At 37.1% G+C, this 18,076-nt stretch overlaps 4 protein-coding genes across 5 annotated transcripts; 2 read left to right on the top strand and 2 right to left on the bottom strand.

Annotated features, from left to right (window-relative positions):
• Positions 1 to 309: 309 nt before the first annotated feature.
• LOC109601490 (protein-S-isoprenylcysteine O-methyltransferase) lies at positions 310 to 1,553 on the top strand. Its single transcript, XM_020017738.2, has 4 exons — positions 310 to 587; positions 639 to 1,010; positions 1,059 to 1,166; positions 1,254 to 1,553. The coding sequence occupies exons 1-4, from the start codon at positions 375 to 377 to the stop codon at positions 1,431 to 1,433; spliced, it is 873 nt and encodes a 290-aa protein (XP_019873297.2). The 5' UTR covers positions 310 to 374; the 3' UTR covers positions 1,434 to 1,553.
• A 109-nt stretch (positions 1,554 to 1,662) lies between these two features.
• On the bottom strand, positions 1,663 to 8,753 carry LOC109601494 (activated Cdc42 kinase-like). Of its 2 annotated transcripts, XM_049965994.1 has the most exons (12): positions 8,548 to 8,753; positions 8,377 to 8,464; positions 7,969 to 8,326; positions 7,409 to 7,707; positions 5,979 to 6,494; positions 5,662 to 5,923; positions 5,374 to 5,607; positions 5,020 to 5,322; positions 3,211 to 3,282; positions 2,674 to 2,830; positions 2,076 to 2,620; positions 1,663 to 2,025 (listed from the first exon to the last, which is right to left on the bottom strand). In XM_049965994.1, the coding sequence occupies exons 1-12, from the start codon at positions 8,549 to 8,551 to the stop codon at positions 1,828 to 1,830; spliced, it is 3,036 nt and encodes a 1,011-aa protein (XP_049821951.1). In that variant the 5' UTR covers positions 8,552 to 8,753; the 3' UTR covers positions 1,663 to 1,827. The 2 variants fall into 2 exon arrangements, with proteins under 2 accessions (XP_049821951.1, XP_049821952.1); XM_049965995.1 differs by lacking the exons at positions 7,969 to 8,326; positions 8,377 to 8,464 and having other exon boundaries at positions 8,647 to 8,705.
• Positions 8,754 to 9,399: 646 nt separating this feature from the next.
• On the top strand, positions 9,400 to 10,078 carry LOC109601491 (39S ribosomal protein L20, mitochondrial). Its single transcript, XM_020017739.2, has 3 exons — positions 9,400 to 9,557; positions 9,617 to 9,727; positions 9,787 to 10,078. The coding sequence occupies exons 1-3, from the start codon at positions 9,471 to 9,473 to the stop codon at positions 10,030 to 10,032; spliced, it is 444 nt and encodes a 147-aa protein (XP_019873298.1). The 5' UTR covers positions 9,400 to 9,470; the 3' UTR covers positions 10,033 to 10,078.
• A 2,118-nt stretch (positions 10,079 to 12,196) lies between these two features.
• Positions 12,197 to 13,507, bottom strand: LOC109601485 (transcription factor HES-1-B-like). Its single transcript, XM_020017733.2, has one exon. It carries the CDS (start codon positions 13,419 to 13,421, stop codon positions 12,399 to 12,401), a length of 1,023 nt encoding a protein of 340 aa, XP_019873292.2. The 5' UTR covers positions 13,422 to 13,507; the 3' UTR covers positions 12,197 to 12,398.
• Positions 13,508 to 18,076: the final 4,569 nt, after the last annotated feature.

The raw sequence follows: 18,076 nt of genomic DNA, 5'->3' as shown, positions 1-18,076 counted from the left end.
TTAGAAAGAAAAAAACGTACATTTGGCAACATTTACAAAGTATACTTGATAAATTTTTTGGGGAATCCCCTTTATACGAATAATAAATAGATTTTATCATCAAAATTTTAGTAGTTTTATTTAAAAAAACTGCCTATTTTTTTAACTATTAATATTAGTATAAATAAAGAATATAACTTCGTTTTTGTTATTATTAATAATTGCGTCTGATTCATTCAGTTGAATTTAGGGTTGATAAACATAAATTTACAAATTCTGGTCCACTTAAATTTAAAGTTCATTTTTTCATAAAACAAATACGACATAAAAGTATACATAACCTAAATCGTAACTGAAACTTATCATCTGTGATGTGAAACAATTTTATTTTTAATATGAACGCGAAAATGAAAAATGTAATTTGTCCGGACGGGCTAGTAGCTGTGAAAAGTTTTGCTTGCACTTTATTGGCGTTCTTACTCGTAGAATCAATATGCATCTATTTTGTTTTGAAGTCTGTCCCAATTGTTATCGTTTTAACGCTACTAGTCCTTTTGTGTACCACTATTTTCGTCCTGCGTTGTGTGTACACCCTAAATGACTTCCAGGTAAGGAGTCAGTGCTAAGCATAAATGAAGCTAACTAATTAATTTGTTTAGATTGCCATACGAGCCAGCATTTTGGGTTGCATCTTTGCCTTGGGTATTTATGTATATCTCGAAACACCACCACACATCAGCCCATTTGGGCTGTATATGTGTGTTATGTCGTTCTTCCACTTTAGTGAATATGTTGCTATTGCTATTGTTCAACCGAATGAGCTCTCTACCAATTCATTTGTGATAAATCACAGTCCCCAATACATTATTGCAGCTGTGTCTTCTTGGATTGAGTTTTTTGTGGAGGCTTATACCATACCAGACATAAAGGAATATCAATGGATATCTGTTATTGGTCTGGTAATTTGTATTTTGGGTGAGGCACTGAGAAAAGTATCCATGCTTACAGCTGGCTCCAGCTTTAATCATTTGGTATGTATCAAAATGTTACCTTAGTAGGTTTGTAATTAGAATTTTTAGGTTGTGTATGAGAAAACCAGTGATCATCAGCTTGTAACTCATGGGGTGTATGGTTGGTTCAGGCATCCCAGTTATGTAGGATGGTTTTATTGGTCCATTGGAACACAAGTAAGAAATTAAATATAAGTAAATAATTATATTTTTAATCAAATTTGATTTTAATAGCCTTAAAATAAACTCATCTTTATTTTTCAGATTATTTTAATAAACCCTATTTGTGTAATCGGTTATACAGTTGCCAGTTGGATGTTCTTTAATGGACGTATTTTCTTAGAAGAGATAACACTGTTAAATTTTTATGGACAAAACTACTGTGATTACCAACAAAAAGTATGGACTGGTATTCCATTTATTGATGGATACCGTATTAATTAAATTTATAGTAATGTATTATTTATTTAATTTATCATATAAGATGTATATACTTACCAGATTTGCTTTATTTTTTATGGATGTTAGAAGTTTGTTTTCTTTTGTAAAATAAAATTAAAAATCGGGGAGAGTTTTATTTTGAGTACTGATAAATTCATTTTTTGTGTAATCTGTCTTAAATACATCAATAACACTGTTGAAATTCAATTTTGCCACTCTTATTAAAAAACAATAATGTATAAAAAATTTTATTGGTATAAATATGTTAGAGTAACATAATTAAATTCATATAAATATAATATAATTGGCAAGATTAATAAATAAATTTTTAAAAAGGTCAACTAAATTAAATCCAAAAATTTAACAAACAAAAAGGCAATAAAAAAGACAAAAACGATTATACTTGAGTGACTTCATCTTGCTGTAATATCCATTGCGCTGCTTTGGTAACGTCCCAGGTCGACTTTTCTAGAGCACTTAAACAAGTGCTTAAATTTGCACAGACTACAACATTTTGCACTTTAAGGATCTTGATCGCTTTCATTACGTCCCAGTCTATTTGATCCAATGCTTCCAGACACTTTTCTGTTGTAACCTGCGGAGCAAATCATTAAAAACATTAATAAAGATCAGGTGTTTACTTACATCCTTTCCCAGAACTTTTGACATGATCCGCACTTCATCAGAATCGTTTCCTCTTGTCCTCGAACTAGGTTTAGTATTGGCGAACTTCAGTAAGTCCTCACAGCTTACGTGGTGACTAAGTTTGTCCACGTCGTTCTTTGTACTGAAGTCATCCCCCACACCGTCCACTATATCCTGTTCAGCCGGTATGTTATCCAGTGCGTTCAAGTTATTCTCGATCTGAGCCTCGAAATTGATACTTTCCGGATTCTTATCGGTCAGGTGGACCATATTATTTGAATAAACCGGCTCTATGGGTACTGTACGAAACGGATCCACCGGCTGAGTTGGAGGCGGCGACACCGTGTTCACCTTATCCAAAGTACGTTGCAGGCTTGACGGTGGGATAATCAACGGATGTTTCCTGGTATGACGGGGCTTGGGCGTCAGAAGAGTTTTGTTCCGATCCCGAGGCGGCAGCGGTATTGGATTCTCCTCCTTGGGTCTCTCTAAAGTGGCGGAACGTTGAGAATTACCCCTTGTCAGAGATACTAAAGTGGAACAGTCTGAAATATACAACGTCAAGTTCCGTTGAAGGTTCAGATTGGATGTGTCGAACCTGTTCTGGATCCGTTTAGATTTTCCGGGACGGAATTGCGGGAAACGCCCTGAAGTTTATCCACTGGAGCCGTTCCTGCAACACTTGCGGACCTGTTTCTTGTCTGAATTACAGGTTGATTGGTTCTCAGGATTCTTAACGGATTTGTGGTCATCAGCTAATGGGAACATTAATAATTTATCAATTGTGAGAAGCATAAAACCATAGCCTAAATATAGAAACTTTCTTTTACATCTATTCAGGGTAATTTGGGTGTTGTGCACAGGAAATCAATCAGTGGCAGTTCGTGAGGTTTGACTCTGGTGAGGGACATTGTATACAGAGGCTAGAGGCACGCCTCAGCTCCCCGCACAAAATATTCATTGAAATTTAATATAAAACTGTCATTGCTTGTTTAATTGTCCATTTTACAACATATTATCCTTCTAACTTAGTTAAAATAATAAGTTATATTCTATTTTAAAGAATAAAACATGTTTCATGTCTCCAATATACCCAAATTAGCCTTTAAAATGTAATATTATACGTGAATCTTACCTGTGTGACTTCTGCTGATGGGCTCTCAACCAATCCCTGATAAGCCATCTGCGCCTCCTGGGTTACCTTAGACTATTGGGAAAATAAACGTAATAGAAAAACAAAAAGAGGTGAGGATATACCCAAAATAAAATAAAACAAAAATGAACGTAAACAAAACGAATAGGAGTGGCGGACTGACAGAAAGAGCGTGAAAGCGGTGTAGAGCTACTTGGTCGTTAGTAAACAATAACAATGTTAGCCTAGCTATCAGTTATATCTAGGGAGGGAATAGTTCTGTCTTTTTGTGTGTATAAATATCACTAATGGTAAATATCTCGTACGTATAACAAAGTAGTAAATATTTTATGAAGTTTCATGAAAAAATTACGTTTTCCAAACATTTATGATTATGAATATCAGTAACAATGATAGAAAAGTACTGTGTTAGGTCAACCTAAGTAATAACTGTTTCAGTGATTATGTGTTAATGGATTGATAGTTTTGACGGGCCCAAGGCCCGACAATGCTTCGAACAAATTAAACTTTAGTATAAATATGAATGTCTTGAAAACCTGAGAAATTCATCGCGAGTGGGGTTACAAATTCAACGTCGAAACTACCTAATCGTGTGACTTGAATTAGATTGACCAGTATCACTAGAACTAATTTTATAAGCTCGAATCGGACGAGGTAGACTGCGACGATCGCTGACACCTTGCGGCCGAAGTGGGCGACAGACCGCTCAGCACGCTGCTGCTGGGCGGCGGCGACCTGCCCATCATCTTCACGCTGCACTGCGGCTTCAAGAACGGATTGGTGCTCCGCTTGATCATCTCGGACCGGATGCTGGTGTTCGAGGTGGAGAGACGTGAAAGGCGGCGCCTCCGACGCCAGTCGAAGTCGACCGAGCCGGCGCTCACGCAGTCCGAGTCGCTGGAGCTCGACTCGTACGCGCGCGGGTTGTACGATTGTCTGCGGCGGTTGCGGTCGCGGATGCTGCGCCCGTTGCGCTTGGGCATCGCGTCGGGGTAGTCGCTGAAGCTCAGGGTGCGCGGTCGGCCGAAGAGCTCCTTGGCCTTGGCCAGACCGTTGGCGTAGTTATCGTCCAGTAGGTCAGTCTTGTAATAAACGTAGGAGGTTTCTAGGTACTGCGAGCCGTTGGCGTTGAACGACACGCTGTCCGGTATGTTGGTGTTGAAGAACCTGTTGCTTTGGTCGTATCGAAGTCGCGGGTCGGACGAATACGTTTTGCGGACCATGCTCTCGGATTTCGTGAGGGTGCGGTCGCGGTAGCTCGCGTTGGGTCTGTAATAGTTGTCCTCGAAGGACAGATTTTGAAACTGGTTCTCGACGAAGTTAGTTTGTCGCTGCGCCCGATTGTCCTCCGGGGTGCAGCAAATGTTGCGACAAGAACCGTGTGGTACGCGTCGCGCCGACGGAAAGGGACGAGTTAAGAGTTCGCGGGACTTTGCAAAGTAAAACTCGGCCGAGGCTTTGTCCCACAGGGGCAGGCGCAAGCTGTTGTTGGAAACGTCGTCCAAGGAAGAGGGTGAACTCATAAATTTCTAATAAATTGTAATAAATTATAAAAGGAAATGAAGAAAACAGGAAGCGGACACGGGAACCAAAAACAGTGTGTTAGTATGTATACAAAATAGCGTTGCTCAGAATCAACTATAAACCACAAATTGATTCTGAGTAACTGTTAAAGCATGCATTATTTTCAACTAGACAGTTCTTGTACTGTTAAAGCAAATTTAATTCCGTGTCAAATTTAATTAATTAGTAAAATAAGTAAATGACACTTTTTATAACGTGACCACTTACCTGGAGGTCCGACGTGGACAGAGCCTCCTCTGAAAAGTTACGCCTCTCGACAGTTTTATCGTGGTCGTGCACTGACGGAAACTTGAAGCTGAATTTTTTCTTGTTAGGCGACGCAGGGGTGACAGGAGCCGGAGCACTCAGCGATTTCGTCGTCAGTTCATTGGCCAGCTGGATAGCTGCGTCGAGGGTTTTTTGATCGTGTGCTGAGATCGGCTTCACAGTTGCCTGTTTCCTGGATTTAGTGTTCATTTTTTCTCTTAATTCGTTGCTGCGGTTGGAACCCTCATGATCCGCTGCGTATGGCTAAACACACTAATTAATATATACTTAAACACTAACAAATAAAGTACTTACTGCAGCATGATTTTGGGTCCCCAGAGAGCTAAACATCATCTCCATTTCGGCCATGAGAGACGGTCCTAAATCTAAATGGGGGCTATGATTCGTTTCCTCATCGCTGATTTCATGATACTCGTGGTCCTGTAGAGGAGCTGGAGCAGGAACATGATCACCTTCAAGTAATGGAGCCGCTTCTAAGTCTTTGTGTGGCCTGTAGGGGGCCACAATTTGTGTAGGAACGCTACCGTACTGAAAGCAACACATCAAAGTCAGTTTTAATTAAGTAAAACATCAGAAACTCACATTTCCTTTAGAGCCCCCGAGGAAACTGATGTCACCGCAGTAGGCCCCATCCAAACCAACGTGCCCAATATGTTTAAAATCACCCTGAGGAGCACTAATCATCTCGCTTCTAAGTTTACGCCTGGACGAGTTCCTCGAGGTGTCCGTCCTTAAGAACGTGGAGCTGGGTAAGTCACTTCCCAGATATGCCACCACGTTCATGGGGTCAAACAAGCCGGTCTTGCCCCCCGCTGTTGCGCCCTTCCATAACGGATGGTGCGTCCTGAAAAATACACAATTCATTGTATGAAAAATTAAAATAAACGGGCCAAATTTACTTTTTATCCAGGACGGTTATGACGTCGCCAACCCTAAACGTCAACATGTGCGGCCCCTCCGACGATGTCATTTTCGCCTGCACTTGCTCCGGCCGACAGTCTGCCAAAATGGGCCCGATGTCGGCGAATTTGGGCCTCGAGTTCGCCTCGTGCTTCCAACAGTCCAACATCAAGTTGTAGTGGTCCAGCGGACAACAGTCCGGCTGTTCCAGTCTCTGGAAGTTGGGCTCGTCGATGGCTTCGAGGATTTGCTGGCCGGTCAGGGCGGCCCAGGGCTGGAAGCCGTACGAGAACATCTCCCATAGGGTGACGCCGAAAGCCCACACATCGCTGGCGGTGGTGAAGCGGAGGTAGCTGATGCATTCGGGGGCGCACCACGCTATCGGTAGCTTCAGGTTGACGTTGAAGTTGGTCTGGTAGTAGTCTTTACCCTGACCGAGGGCGCGGCTCAGCCCGAAGTCGGAGATTTTTACTTTGTTTTTGGAGAATACCAAAATATTTCTCGCAGCCAGATCTCTGCAATAATTTTAAGTTAAACTGTTTGATTGTATAATATTTATTTGCACACTAAATATAATATTTAAATATAGTAATTCAAAAACATTCGATTCATTTCCTCCCCTGAAAATAAATAGAATATTGATTCATCAGACTATGGAACATCTGGTACCAACAAGTAATACATGTGTAAAAAATTGGGAATAACAATCTACAATAATTTCTCTTTAAAGAACGGAAATGCTTATTTTTCGTAGTGATATATTTTAGACTGTTATATCATTGAAAGGAATATTCTTTCTATTATATCCGGTTTACTTATCTAAAAGGAAGTGAACAGCATTACCTCAAGTTAAGTGATAAAAAATATTTGTCATGCACAATTATGATAAAAAATTTGAAGAAGATTGACAATTTACGTATATTTTTGATACATTAATTGTAAACTGTTTAAAATATTATCACTGAACAAATTTTAAATATGTAGATTTTAAAAAATTCATATTAAAATATGTATTTTCATAGTCAGACTTCCAGTTTATCTTATCTGAATTCTATATAAATATATATAACTAAATAATAACCATTTATATTTTTATTTAAATATTTGTATATTATCAGCAGTATTTATATGTGTGTAGACTTGTTTATTATTCAACTCATATCTCATTATAGTGTTTTTCCCTTATATTGCATTATTGGTATATAAGGAAATATAACACATAATATCAAAACCCTTCCATAGTATGTAGTTCATTGGAAACGTCATCAGAATTTTTATATTATAGACTTAGTCATTAGAATCTTCCAAATTAAAATCGAATATAAAACAACCTGCATATTTGAACAAAACTTTTTATCATAGAGAGATAACTGTCCCTAATAGAGTTCATTAACACGCCAAAGAAACAAATTCCTCGCCGTCAACTCACCTATGTATCAGTCTGTTGGCTTCCAAATACTGCATACCGTCACAGATTTGATAAGCGAAATCGCAGAGGGTCAAAACTGGAAAACTGGACCTAAGCGACGGTTCCTTAAGGCATTCGAGAAGCGAACGTAACGGCGCCAGCTCCGTAACGAGCATCAGACTGCCCTCGACGTTCGGCAGGACGACGCCGAAGAATCTCACTATATTTGGATGGTCGATGTTGTGCATTATGGAGGCTTCCTTCAGGAATTCGACCATGTTGCTCTGCATTCGGTCTCTCGAAAGACATTTTATTGCCACCTGAAAGATGTTTAATACATGTTAGACTCTGTTACTTATCATGAATTGGTCCATTCATTCCAAACCCACATAATTTTTGTTGCTGGTCAAATATTCACTTTAATAACAATAACATTTCCACAATTATTACTCATATCTTGAAAATTTATTATGAAATTTAAGCACAGACTATTTCACATTTTAAATAGCATTTGTATAAAAATATATACAAGAAAACAACATATATATAATAAGACATGCACTTGAAGAGAAGGACATTACCTGTATTCGTTCACCCTCATTACACCAAACACCCTGTTGTACAACCCCAAATTCCCCCATACCCAATTCTTTATTGATTGTAATACTCGCTGATGGTATGATGTGTTTGCTGGACACCCTAGGTGACCGAGTGACTGACATGGAGTCAGTGTTAGCAAGTAGACAAGCATCAGTCCCAGAACTCTCCTGTTTCCTATGACTCAACAACTTTTTAAACTTAGACAAATAATTGTGAGGAAAGTGTTTCTCATAATATTTCCTCAGTCTTCTGATTTCTGGCTTGGACATGCCAATTTCTACCAAGTCACTTTCGGCCGTGAATTTGATTTGTGAGGGATGCGTAATTTTTAATGTGTTCCTAAAATGTTCACCTGTTACCTAGTTGCGGAAATTTTAACGAAAACTTACTTGAAGCTGTTAAAGTAATGTTGGAGTTCAGCTTCAACAAGGAACTCATAAAGGCCTGGGCCTTTTTTGAAAGAGGCATTAACACCCTCTAAAACACAAAAACAACAACCAGATAACACCAAAGAACCCACATTCATTTATAATAAGACACTTAAATAACATGTAGCATACCCATATCTAAATTGTACACAGGAAAACTAATGGGAAAATACAACAGACACTAGAACTATGGTCACAGAAAGATCCACCGACACTCTAACTACCATATACCTGGGAGTATATCCATTATGCACTATAAATATTTATACTAAACAATGTAAATAAACAAATTCCGAAGAATTGCTCAATACTCTCCGCTACTCCATATTGATATAAAAAACGGAGCTTTGACAGCTGTTTGACATACACCCAATTTGTGTGTGGCGCGCCGTAAAAATTATAATGCGGAGCTTTGACGTAGGAGATTATTGCTAAGAAAATGTTTTATCAGATGTTTCAACAATACTATAAATAATATTTAATATACTAATTATTTGTAATAAATAAATTATATATAACTGAATTTAGTACACTTACATTAATCATAAATTTGTAATTTTTTAACTTTCTATGACTGAAATTAAGACATTTCAGTATCGACTTTCTATTTAAATTAATTCTAAAATTAAATAAAAGTTGAATAATTAGATAATTTAACAATATAAATATTCATATAATATTTTTTTTGATATTTATTATTCAAACCTGGTAAACTTAGAATTAAAATTTATATTTCATACAATTTGTGAGTTTTCCAAGATGTTAGTCAAGAACTTTTTTAAATTAATTCAATTCAGTTACGTAAAACGTCAAAATTATAAATTTTATTATTATAAAATATTTTCTTAATTTAAAATCAATTTAACTATTCTTCTAAAGTACAATTATCATAGTTAGGATATATAAATAAATAAATGCATTTAGTTAATAAATAAATATTTATCTAGTTTATCGAAAATATTTGTTGCCTTTGACACAGTGGTCGAGTTCCTAACCTCAATCATTCTCGCATTTTTGCACCCAAAAAAACCGTAACAGACGTATATATTTATAGCATGGTTTTCAAAACAGCTATCAATTTCATAAGAGCCCGAGGTCCAGATGAAATTTGGCGAAAACGCAGAATTTTCAAATTAGCCGCCGTAAGCAACCGCATAATTAAAACGTCTCAATTATTTAACTCAAAAATTGTCATTTTTAGGGTTTCCAAGGCAGAAAACGAAGCTGTTATAGTATCGCTGTAAGGTATGTCCACAGGGCTTTAGTCTATGCAACCAAAGGCAGGAAATTGAAGAAAATTGACATGGCTAATGTAAGTAACATAATTATTGTTCAACTGGATTTCAGTATTTAATTTACACAATTTGTTAGTTGTGGGAAACTAGAATAACTGCTGGATGTGCAGAACACAATTTAGAATATCCCAACTTTAGGGAAGGCTTGAGCAAAGCCAATGTGTTGTTGAACAGAAAGACACTGGCTGATCTGGCATGTTTCGAGCCTTATTCTTTTAAAGCACTCACAGAGATTGCAAAGCAGGCTTCCCAAGATGGTTTGGCGGGTATTTCAAAGTCTAACACTCCCAGTGGAGTTATAACTAGGAGTAATATTAAGTAAAATTGTTAGTTTAGTATTTTTGTTGAATATATTGTAGAAATGTTTATTTTATAATTGTTTTATTTTAATATTGCCTAATATGTGTGACCAAAAAAGTACAACAGACAGTAATAATACTTTTGTATTGAAATTGGAATAAAGTGAAATATTTTTCACCATTTTATTTAAATTGTGAAATGTTTTTTTAGTATATTTCTTTATCTTTTAACTAGAAAAAAATATAAAACTATATTTACACAAGGTGTTTCTTTTCCTAATTAACTTATAATAAAATAAATCATTTTTTAAATAAAAAACACCTTATTGCATTAATAATTAATCAAAATTTATTCGTATTCTCAGTAATTGATTATTTTCAATCAAACAAATACACCATATGGCAGATAAATTATTATCATTATTGTGGTATATTGGATATTTCCCTCATAGATAAGCATTGTTATTATATTCGCCAAAATCACTCTTCTAAATAAAAATATAAGAAGTGAATTATCGAAATTGTTTAAATTTGTTGTTACTGAAACATGTTTGAGACAACAGAATATTTGAATATACTTTTTTTTATTTTTTCAAAGATTTAATTAACTTAATTATTTTATTATTATGCTGTTTTTATGTTTGGGACGTTTATAAGATCTTAATGTAATTGTTATGAAAATAAATCATTAAAATTTAATAATAATTAAATTTGTAATTTTATTTTTGACATATAATATACCGCAATTCTGCAGACCGTAATTTCAATTAAAGTTTGGACGGCAATCCAAAAATTCCAGCCGCAGGTTTTATCAATTTCCACGCGTCGGTTTTCTGTCTATCCGCGGTTCGTTTCCTTTTCGCGTGATCGTAACGGCGCGACGACGACGTCGCCGAAATTGCCGAGCTTCGTGACGCATTCGAGACGCTCGCAGAAGCCGTAACGAGCGACGGCAAAAAATAGAGGCAGAACGGACAAATTTCGATTTCTGTGGGAAATTAAAAAGGAAAAAAGTGTGAGCACTAATTGAATACGCACAAAAAAGTGTAAATCAATACGTTTATTGATGTAATTTTAATTATTTAATGGTACATGAGTGCTTGTTATAAAAAATTACTTGGTATAAATTAATTTCTCCCTTTCTCAGTAACATTTACAGTCACTAGAAATTATCAGTACACATTTTCCATATACAAAATAAAAATAATTATTATTAACAGTCATTATATCTATTATAAATCACCCCAGAATAGATCTGTCGATGTACCACACGAAATAGTTATAAATCAGATAAAAACCTTTGTCGTGAGTTAGTGAAAGCCTAACATACACAGGAAGTAGGGCCTTGTTTCTGGTAGTCGGAGAAAAAGACAGGCAGGAGATTTTAATTTTTAATATGTACTGATAATAATGCCTCAAAGGTACCTTTGAGTAATTATTGTGCCAAAAAGGATCCAACATTTTGAAGTGCCTTTTTCAATATTAGTTAAATAGGTATTAGAAATAAATCCACTACAATATTTTATAATCAAAAAACTATTTTATCATTGAAATATATATACTAATAATAAAAAAGTCCGATTAGTTTTTTCTTTTTTAATAATTCATTTTATGAAATTATATAATATATTGGAAACATTTTAATATTTCTTTATATATTTTTCACAAAGGAAAATAGGGATAAATTAGAAATGCCTGGAAAACTATACTATCATTGAAATATATACTAAAAACATTACTTAAATTATTAATTGATTCGTTTAGTCTCATATTAATTAAAATATTCTAATATAATATTTAAAAAAGTCATCTGATGATTAGTTTTTCCCTTTTTAATAATTAATTTTATAAAAATTTAAAATATTTTGCAAACATTTTAATATTTTCTTATATATTTTTTCACAAAAGAAAATAGGAATAAATTAGAAATGTCTGAAAAACTATTTTATCATAGAAACATTATTTAAATTATTAATTGACTCATATAGTTTTAAATTAATTAAAATATATTAATACAATATTTTAAAAAAATCATTTGATAATTAGTTTTTTGTTTTTTAATAGTTAATTTTATGAAAATATATGAAATGTTTGCCACAACAGAAAAAAGGTACAAATGTTTCCATATTTAAATTTTAATAATATATTATTTATTATAATAATGTACAATATTTAGAAAAACACCAGTAATTTTCAAGCATTTATTTGTCAATTGCATTTTATACAAATTTTACATTCTCTATTGTATGTAAACAATAAAAAGTATATAACAATAAATAAAGTTATACGTATGTACAATAATCTCACTTTTTAAAAATAAATCTTTGATTAAAGTTCTTTGGTTTCGATTCGCGTTAGTCCATTGCACACAAAAACAATTTATCATAGTCTACCATGGTCGCCACATCGCACCGTCACAACATTCATTGTTCTTGCTGAAGTCCATGGCGTTCTCCATCGGTATTTCACATTTCATACTCGGCGGTTCTGTCGGCGCCTTGTCGCAGCCCGACGTACTTGGACTGGGCAGCGGTTCAGGTTTCTGTCGAAGGTTCACCCCCAGAGCACTGGCAAGCTGCACGTAGTGTTCTGGGAGGAGTAGTACGAAGTTTCCGTCGTAATTCTTGACCATCTTTTGCGGCGGTTCTGGGAGCTTTGGTTCTAGGCGGGTGTTGTTCAAGTTGTTGTTCACTTCTTCCAGTGTGCTGTCTGGAGGTTGGATTCTTTCCTCTGGGGGAGGTGGTGGCTGATTGGCCAGGCGGATGTCCACGTCCACCTCGGATACGCAGTTATCCAGGTGGCGGAGGAGGCGTTGCCGAACTCCGGAGTCCATGACAGTCATTGTTTGGGCATCTGGGGTTTCCAAGTACCGTTGGACTTCCCTGACGCAGTCCGCGTACCCCGCCTTGTACTGATTGACCCCCTTGACGTCCAAGCTGCGGTGCCTCTGGAAGTGTCGTACGGTGAGTTCCAGGATGTCCGCCTTCTCCAACTTGGAGTGCTTGGTGTTGTCCGCCTTGGCCGAGTCCAAGATTAGGGTCTTCAAAGCGGCCAGACTCTGGTTGATCCTGGCCCGGCGTCGTTTCTCCATCAGCGGTTTGTTGGCTCTTCTCGGTTCTGCGGCTCGTTTACTTTTCGCGGTCATAACTACTGCGGCATCTGGAGCGTAGTGACTCGGCGACGTCGTGTCGACCTCTGGCTGGAACGTCGTCACGCGTCGGGCTTCGGCGTCGGAATGAGCGTCGGTCGGTGGGCGCTCTCGTGGGCTGCGAGAGTGTGCTGGCAGCGGCGGCTGGCGTCGGCGGAGACGAGGGGCGGTGCGCGGGCGGACGGCGGGGTGATGGCGCGTGCGGTAGCCGGGATCAGCGCGGGGGACCGGACCCGCTTTAGTCGCGTGCCGACACCGCCACATCACACCAACGAATCCGATCGGCGGTACTCAACATTTCTCTTCGGCCAATTTGTATTTTTGGCCTCCCACATGATTATCATAAACAAGAAACGACTTTTATCTTTCTGAGTATTTGTTACAAATTTACCTACTTTTTATAGACACCATTGGAGCAAGACTGAAAGTTGTTCAAAGTTGAAAAAAAGATAAAAAAAGTTGTTTCTCGATTGGTCAGCGTAAAGTCCACATCTAAATACAATTGAAAATTCTATATATATGTACAGTAGTGTATCTTATTATAGCAACTTAATTTTACTTCTCTTCAGATATATGTACAGTAGTAGACATTATTATAGCAACTTAATTTTTCTTCTCTTCAGATGTATGTACAGTAGTGGACATTATTATAGCAACTTAATTTTACTTCTCTTCAAATGTATGTACAGTAGTGGACATTATTATAGCAACTTAATTTTACTTCTCTTCAGATGTATGTACAGTAGTGGACATTATTATAGCAACTTAATTTTACTTCTCTTCAAATGTATGTACAGTAGTGGACATTATTATAGCAACTTAATTTTACTTCTCTTCAGATGTATGTACATTAGTGGACATTATTATAGCAACTTAATTTTACTTCTCTTCAGATGTATGTACAGTAGTGGACATTATTATAGCAACTTAATTTTACTTCTCTTCAGATGTATGTACAGTAGTGGACAATATTATAGCAACTTAATTTTACTTCTCCACTTACTTATTAATTATCTTTGCCTGAGTATAATTTTTGATCATTTTTTATGGATATTTTTGCAGAAAAATATTTTATATGCATAAAATAAAATTAAAATTGTGAAAAGAAATGTTTGGGACCGCAGCAGTGCGGTTTGGCGGGCCGGGGGAGCGGCGGGGGGTCGCTTGTTAGACACGAGCGCGTCAGACACGCGCCGCGCCGCTCCAACCACACCGCCACACCGCCGCGCCGACCGGAGCCCCCCCGGAGGGAGACGCGTCGCCTGCCTCCGCCTGCTCCTTCCGTCCGCGCCGCCGCTCCCCCGCAACCGCACCACCCACCCACTCGCTCACTCCGGTTGCTTTTATTATTGCTCATTTACCGGCCAACCTGTTCCCTGACACCTAGACACCCCACGGGGCCGGCCGGAGGACCCGGTCCGTCGGGATGAATGACGCCGACCCGGGGGGAATAAGGACGGGTTTTTTAGAGGGGACCCGAGATGCGGACGACATAATTAATTAATGCTGCAGGTCCCGAAATCACTGTTTCAAAGGGCTTTGCGATGGTTTTATGGAATTAATGTAAAAACGCATTTCCAAACACAACTATAATTATGTGTGCCTGGAAACGGGATGAAAGTAATGGAAGTGCATTTTGTTTTTCAGAGATTACTGATTCCCATAAACCGAATTATAATTTTGTTCAAAACAATACAAAAAATATTAACAAAATTTTTATATGAAATATATAATATATATAATATATTAATTATTGATTGTAAATTAATTATTAGCCCATAAAAATACTTATTTGTTGATAAAAAACTTTAACTTAATTTTCCTGTATATGCTAATCTATATTTTATATTCAAGATACTTTCAAAGTTCGAAGTTTTTATCAAGAAAATATAGAAACTATGTAGAACTTAATTTAAATAAGTTGCTATAATTATGGCCACTACTGTACGTTCAATTTGGTCAGTAAGAAGAGTTGGATGTAGTGTAGTGGACATTATTAGAGAAACTTAATTTTACTTCCCTTCAGATATATGTACAGTAGTGGATATTTTTACAGCAACTTAATTTTACTTCTCTTCAGATGTATGTACAGTAGTGGACATTATTACAGCAACTTAATTTTACTTATCTTCAGATGTATGTACAGTAGTGGACATTATTATAGCAACTTAATTTTACTTCTCTTCAGATGTATGTACAGTAGTGGACATTATTACAGCAACATAATTTTACTTCTCTTCAGATGTATGAACAGTAGTGGACATTATTACAGCAACTTAATTTTACTTCTCTTCAGATGTATGCACAGTAGTGGACATTATTACAGCAACTTAATTTTACTTCCCTTGTTATATGTACAGTAGTGGACATTATTACAGCAACTTAATTTTACTTCTCTTCAGATGTATATACAGTTGTGGACATTATTATAGTAATTTAATTTTACTTCTCTTCAGATGTATCTGCAGTAGTGGACATTATTATAACAACTTAATTTTACTTCTCTTCAAGTGTATGTACAGTAGTGGACATTATTACAGCAACTTAATTTTACTTCTCTTCAGATGTATGTATAGTAGTGGACATTATTATAACAACTTAATTTTACTTCCCTTCAGTTATATGGACAGTAGTGGTCATTATTATAGCAACTTTATAAAATGTTATATATTTTAACAATAACTCTTTTATTTATAAAAACTACTATATTCTTTCTTATTCTATAAAATGTTGCACTTTTGTGAATTGAGGTGGACATAAATATAGGAACATATGTACATGTAATATGTTTATTTTTGAAGCGATATAGAATTTATTAATTGAAAATTATTGTAAAATATTTTGTTAATCGATAATTCATTTGAACGACCGTCCGCCCGGTCCCCGTAATGACCGTTCGGCATGCGGACCCCGAAATTTCCGAAACGAAGAAAACACCCGTGTCAGCGGCAAAACTCGGCCGGCACATTCGTTAGGCGGCCGCTCCGAGGGATCGAAGTTCGAGAGTTGGCGAATTTTAAATCAGCCACGGAGGCGGCGAAGCTTGGGTGCGAGCCCGGGGACCCGACAGCGAGACGGCTCCCGAATATTTAGATTAGAAGGTCGACCGACCCAACCGACCGACCGAACGACCATCGGCCGGCGGCTCAGACCGTTCCCCGGGGGACGGCCGCACCGCATCCCGTGCCCGCCTGCGAACCCTGCGATGCTGCATAGTAATGACGGTAACATGTGCAGGCTGTATCGGTGGCAAATGAGAGGGAATGGCTCAGATCGAACACGGCGGGGGGCTGTCAAAGGGTACACGGCCCTGTGTCGACGACAAAGGATCTAAATCATTCTAGATCATGTCGCCATTTAATGCCCGACTACCCTTTGTGTTGTTTCCAAACTAAAAATCTCTTTGAAATCGTCTAATTTTCAAACGAAATTTCCAATAGGATTTGACGACAAACAAACATGAAAATTTCTTATTTTAGCAGATTAATTTAATACTAACTACAAAGCATCAAGGAATAGATGCCTAGTTTAGAAGTTTTTGATTAATCCATCCATCAATTTCTTCACTTCCTTACTCATTAAAGGATGCGATTAAAAATCCTTTGAACGTCCAAACAAACTAAATTCAATACCTTTAATTAACCCCATCCCGATACCCGAGTAATCCCAATGCCCCTCACAAAGCGTGTCCTCGAGCTAACCCCGCACAACCCCCTCTAATAAGAGCCGGCCGATTAAGAGCTCCATAATTGGACATTGACGTATGGATAACCCGAACCCTCGACCGTTGCCTAGCTTCCTACGCAGACGGCGCACCAATTTTCCATCTAATCGGCTTATCAGCCGGTTTAATTCGACCTCCCTCGTGCGTGCCGTTTGACCGGGAAGTCTCGCTACCCTCTTTTTATTCGCCGCGTGGATCCGTACGGACGCGGAGGTGTCGATCACTGGAGATGCGGGGAACGGTCTCGGCGGGTGGCTTATTGCATCAGCGATACTGAGGCGTGTGGGGGAGGGTGGAAATTCTTCGGCTCCGGCTACAGATGGGGAAATGCGTCAGAAATGAATTCATAAATATGATAATGCGTTTGTACATAATTTTGGAATTTGGAAATGTGCAAAAGTCACAAGAGAAGACATAATTCTACTGGGTGGGGTGGAGAAATCACACGAGTTTCAAGTATTGTTTGGTGTTAATCGCAGGAAATCGATGTTGCTGATTTGGCACATTTGATGATTCGCAGCAGTTCTTTACGAAATGATTGAGAGTGTAACGAGGGAGAGAAACGTAGGGTGTCTTCACCGGCTAATATTCTAGATTTAAAACAATGTATCAATAATGAAACTGCAGCAGTCCCTCCCGAAATGATTGAGAGAATAAGAGAATATCTTCGAGAAAGGCAAGAAGACTATATAAGGAACTAGGAAACATATTTTAGGAAAGTCTTATTTAAAAAATTGAAATATTTTTAACGTACATTTTTAATCACGTCTGATATTTAATAAATAATTAAAGAATCTGAGAATTATTCAATTTAAATTTAATTAGATTCTTATTTTGTAACCTGTATCAAGTTTAGAAATAATTTTAATTTATTAGTACATATCAAAGTAAAATTTCTTAAAGATTTTTAAAGAAAAAAAGTAGAGGAAGTATTTTTGTAGGAATAAATAGTGTAGACTTTGTGAAGGTGTATTACCACATGTGGTGCCATTTCAGTAGCTATGTATTCCCTGGATGCTCTATAATGTGATACTTCTATAATGGAAATTTTAAAAATTATCCCACCTATTGACTTAACTTTTTAATATATCTGATAATTGAGTTAACTTAGAACTAAAATGAATACTTCTCCACTTACCAATACTTTAGGCTTGAAACAACACATCAGTAATGAAAAAGTAGCAATTCCTCTCGA

The sequence above is a fragment of the Aethina tumida genome, chromosome 4 (assembly GCF_024364675.1).
Source record: "Aethina tumida isolate Nest 87 chromosome 4, icAetTumi1.1, whole genome shotgun sequence".
In the NCBI taxonomy this organism is placed as follows: Eukaryota; Metazoa; Arthropoda; class Insecta; order Coleoptera; family Nitidulidae; genus Aethina; species Aethina tumida.
Note: the sequence above shows the minus strand (reverse complement) of the source record. Positions and strands in the feature narration are given on the sequence as shown.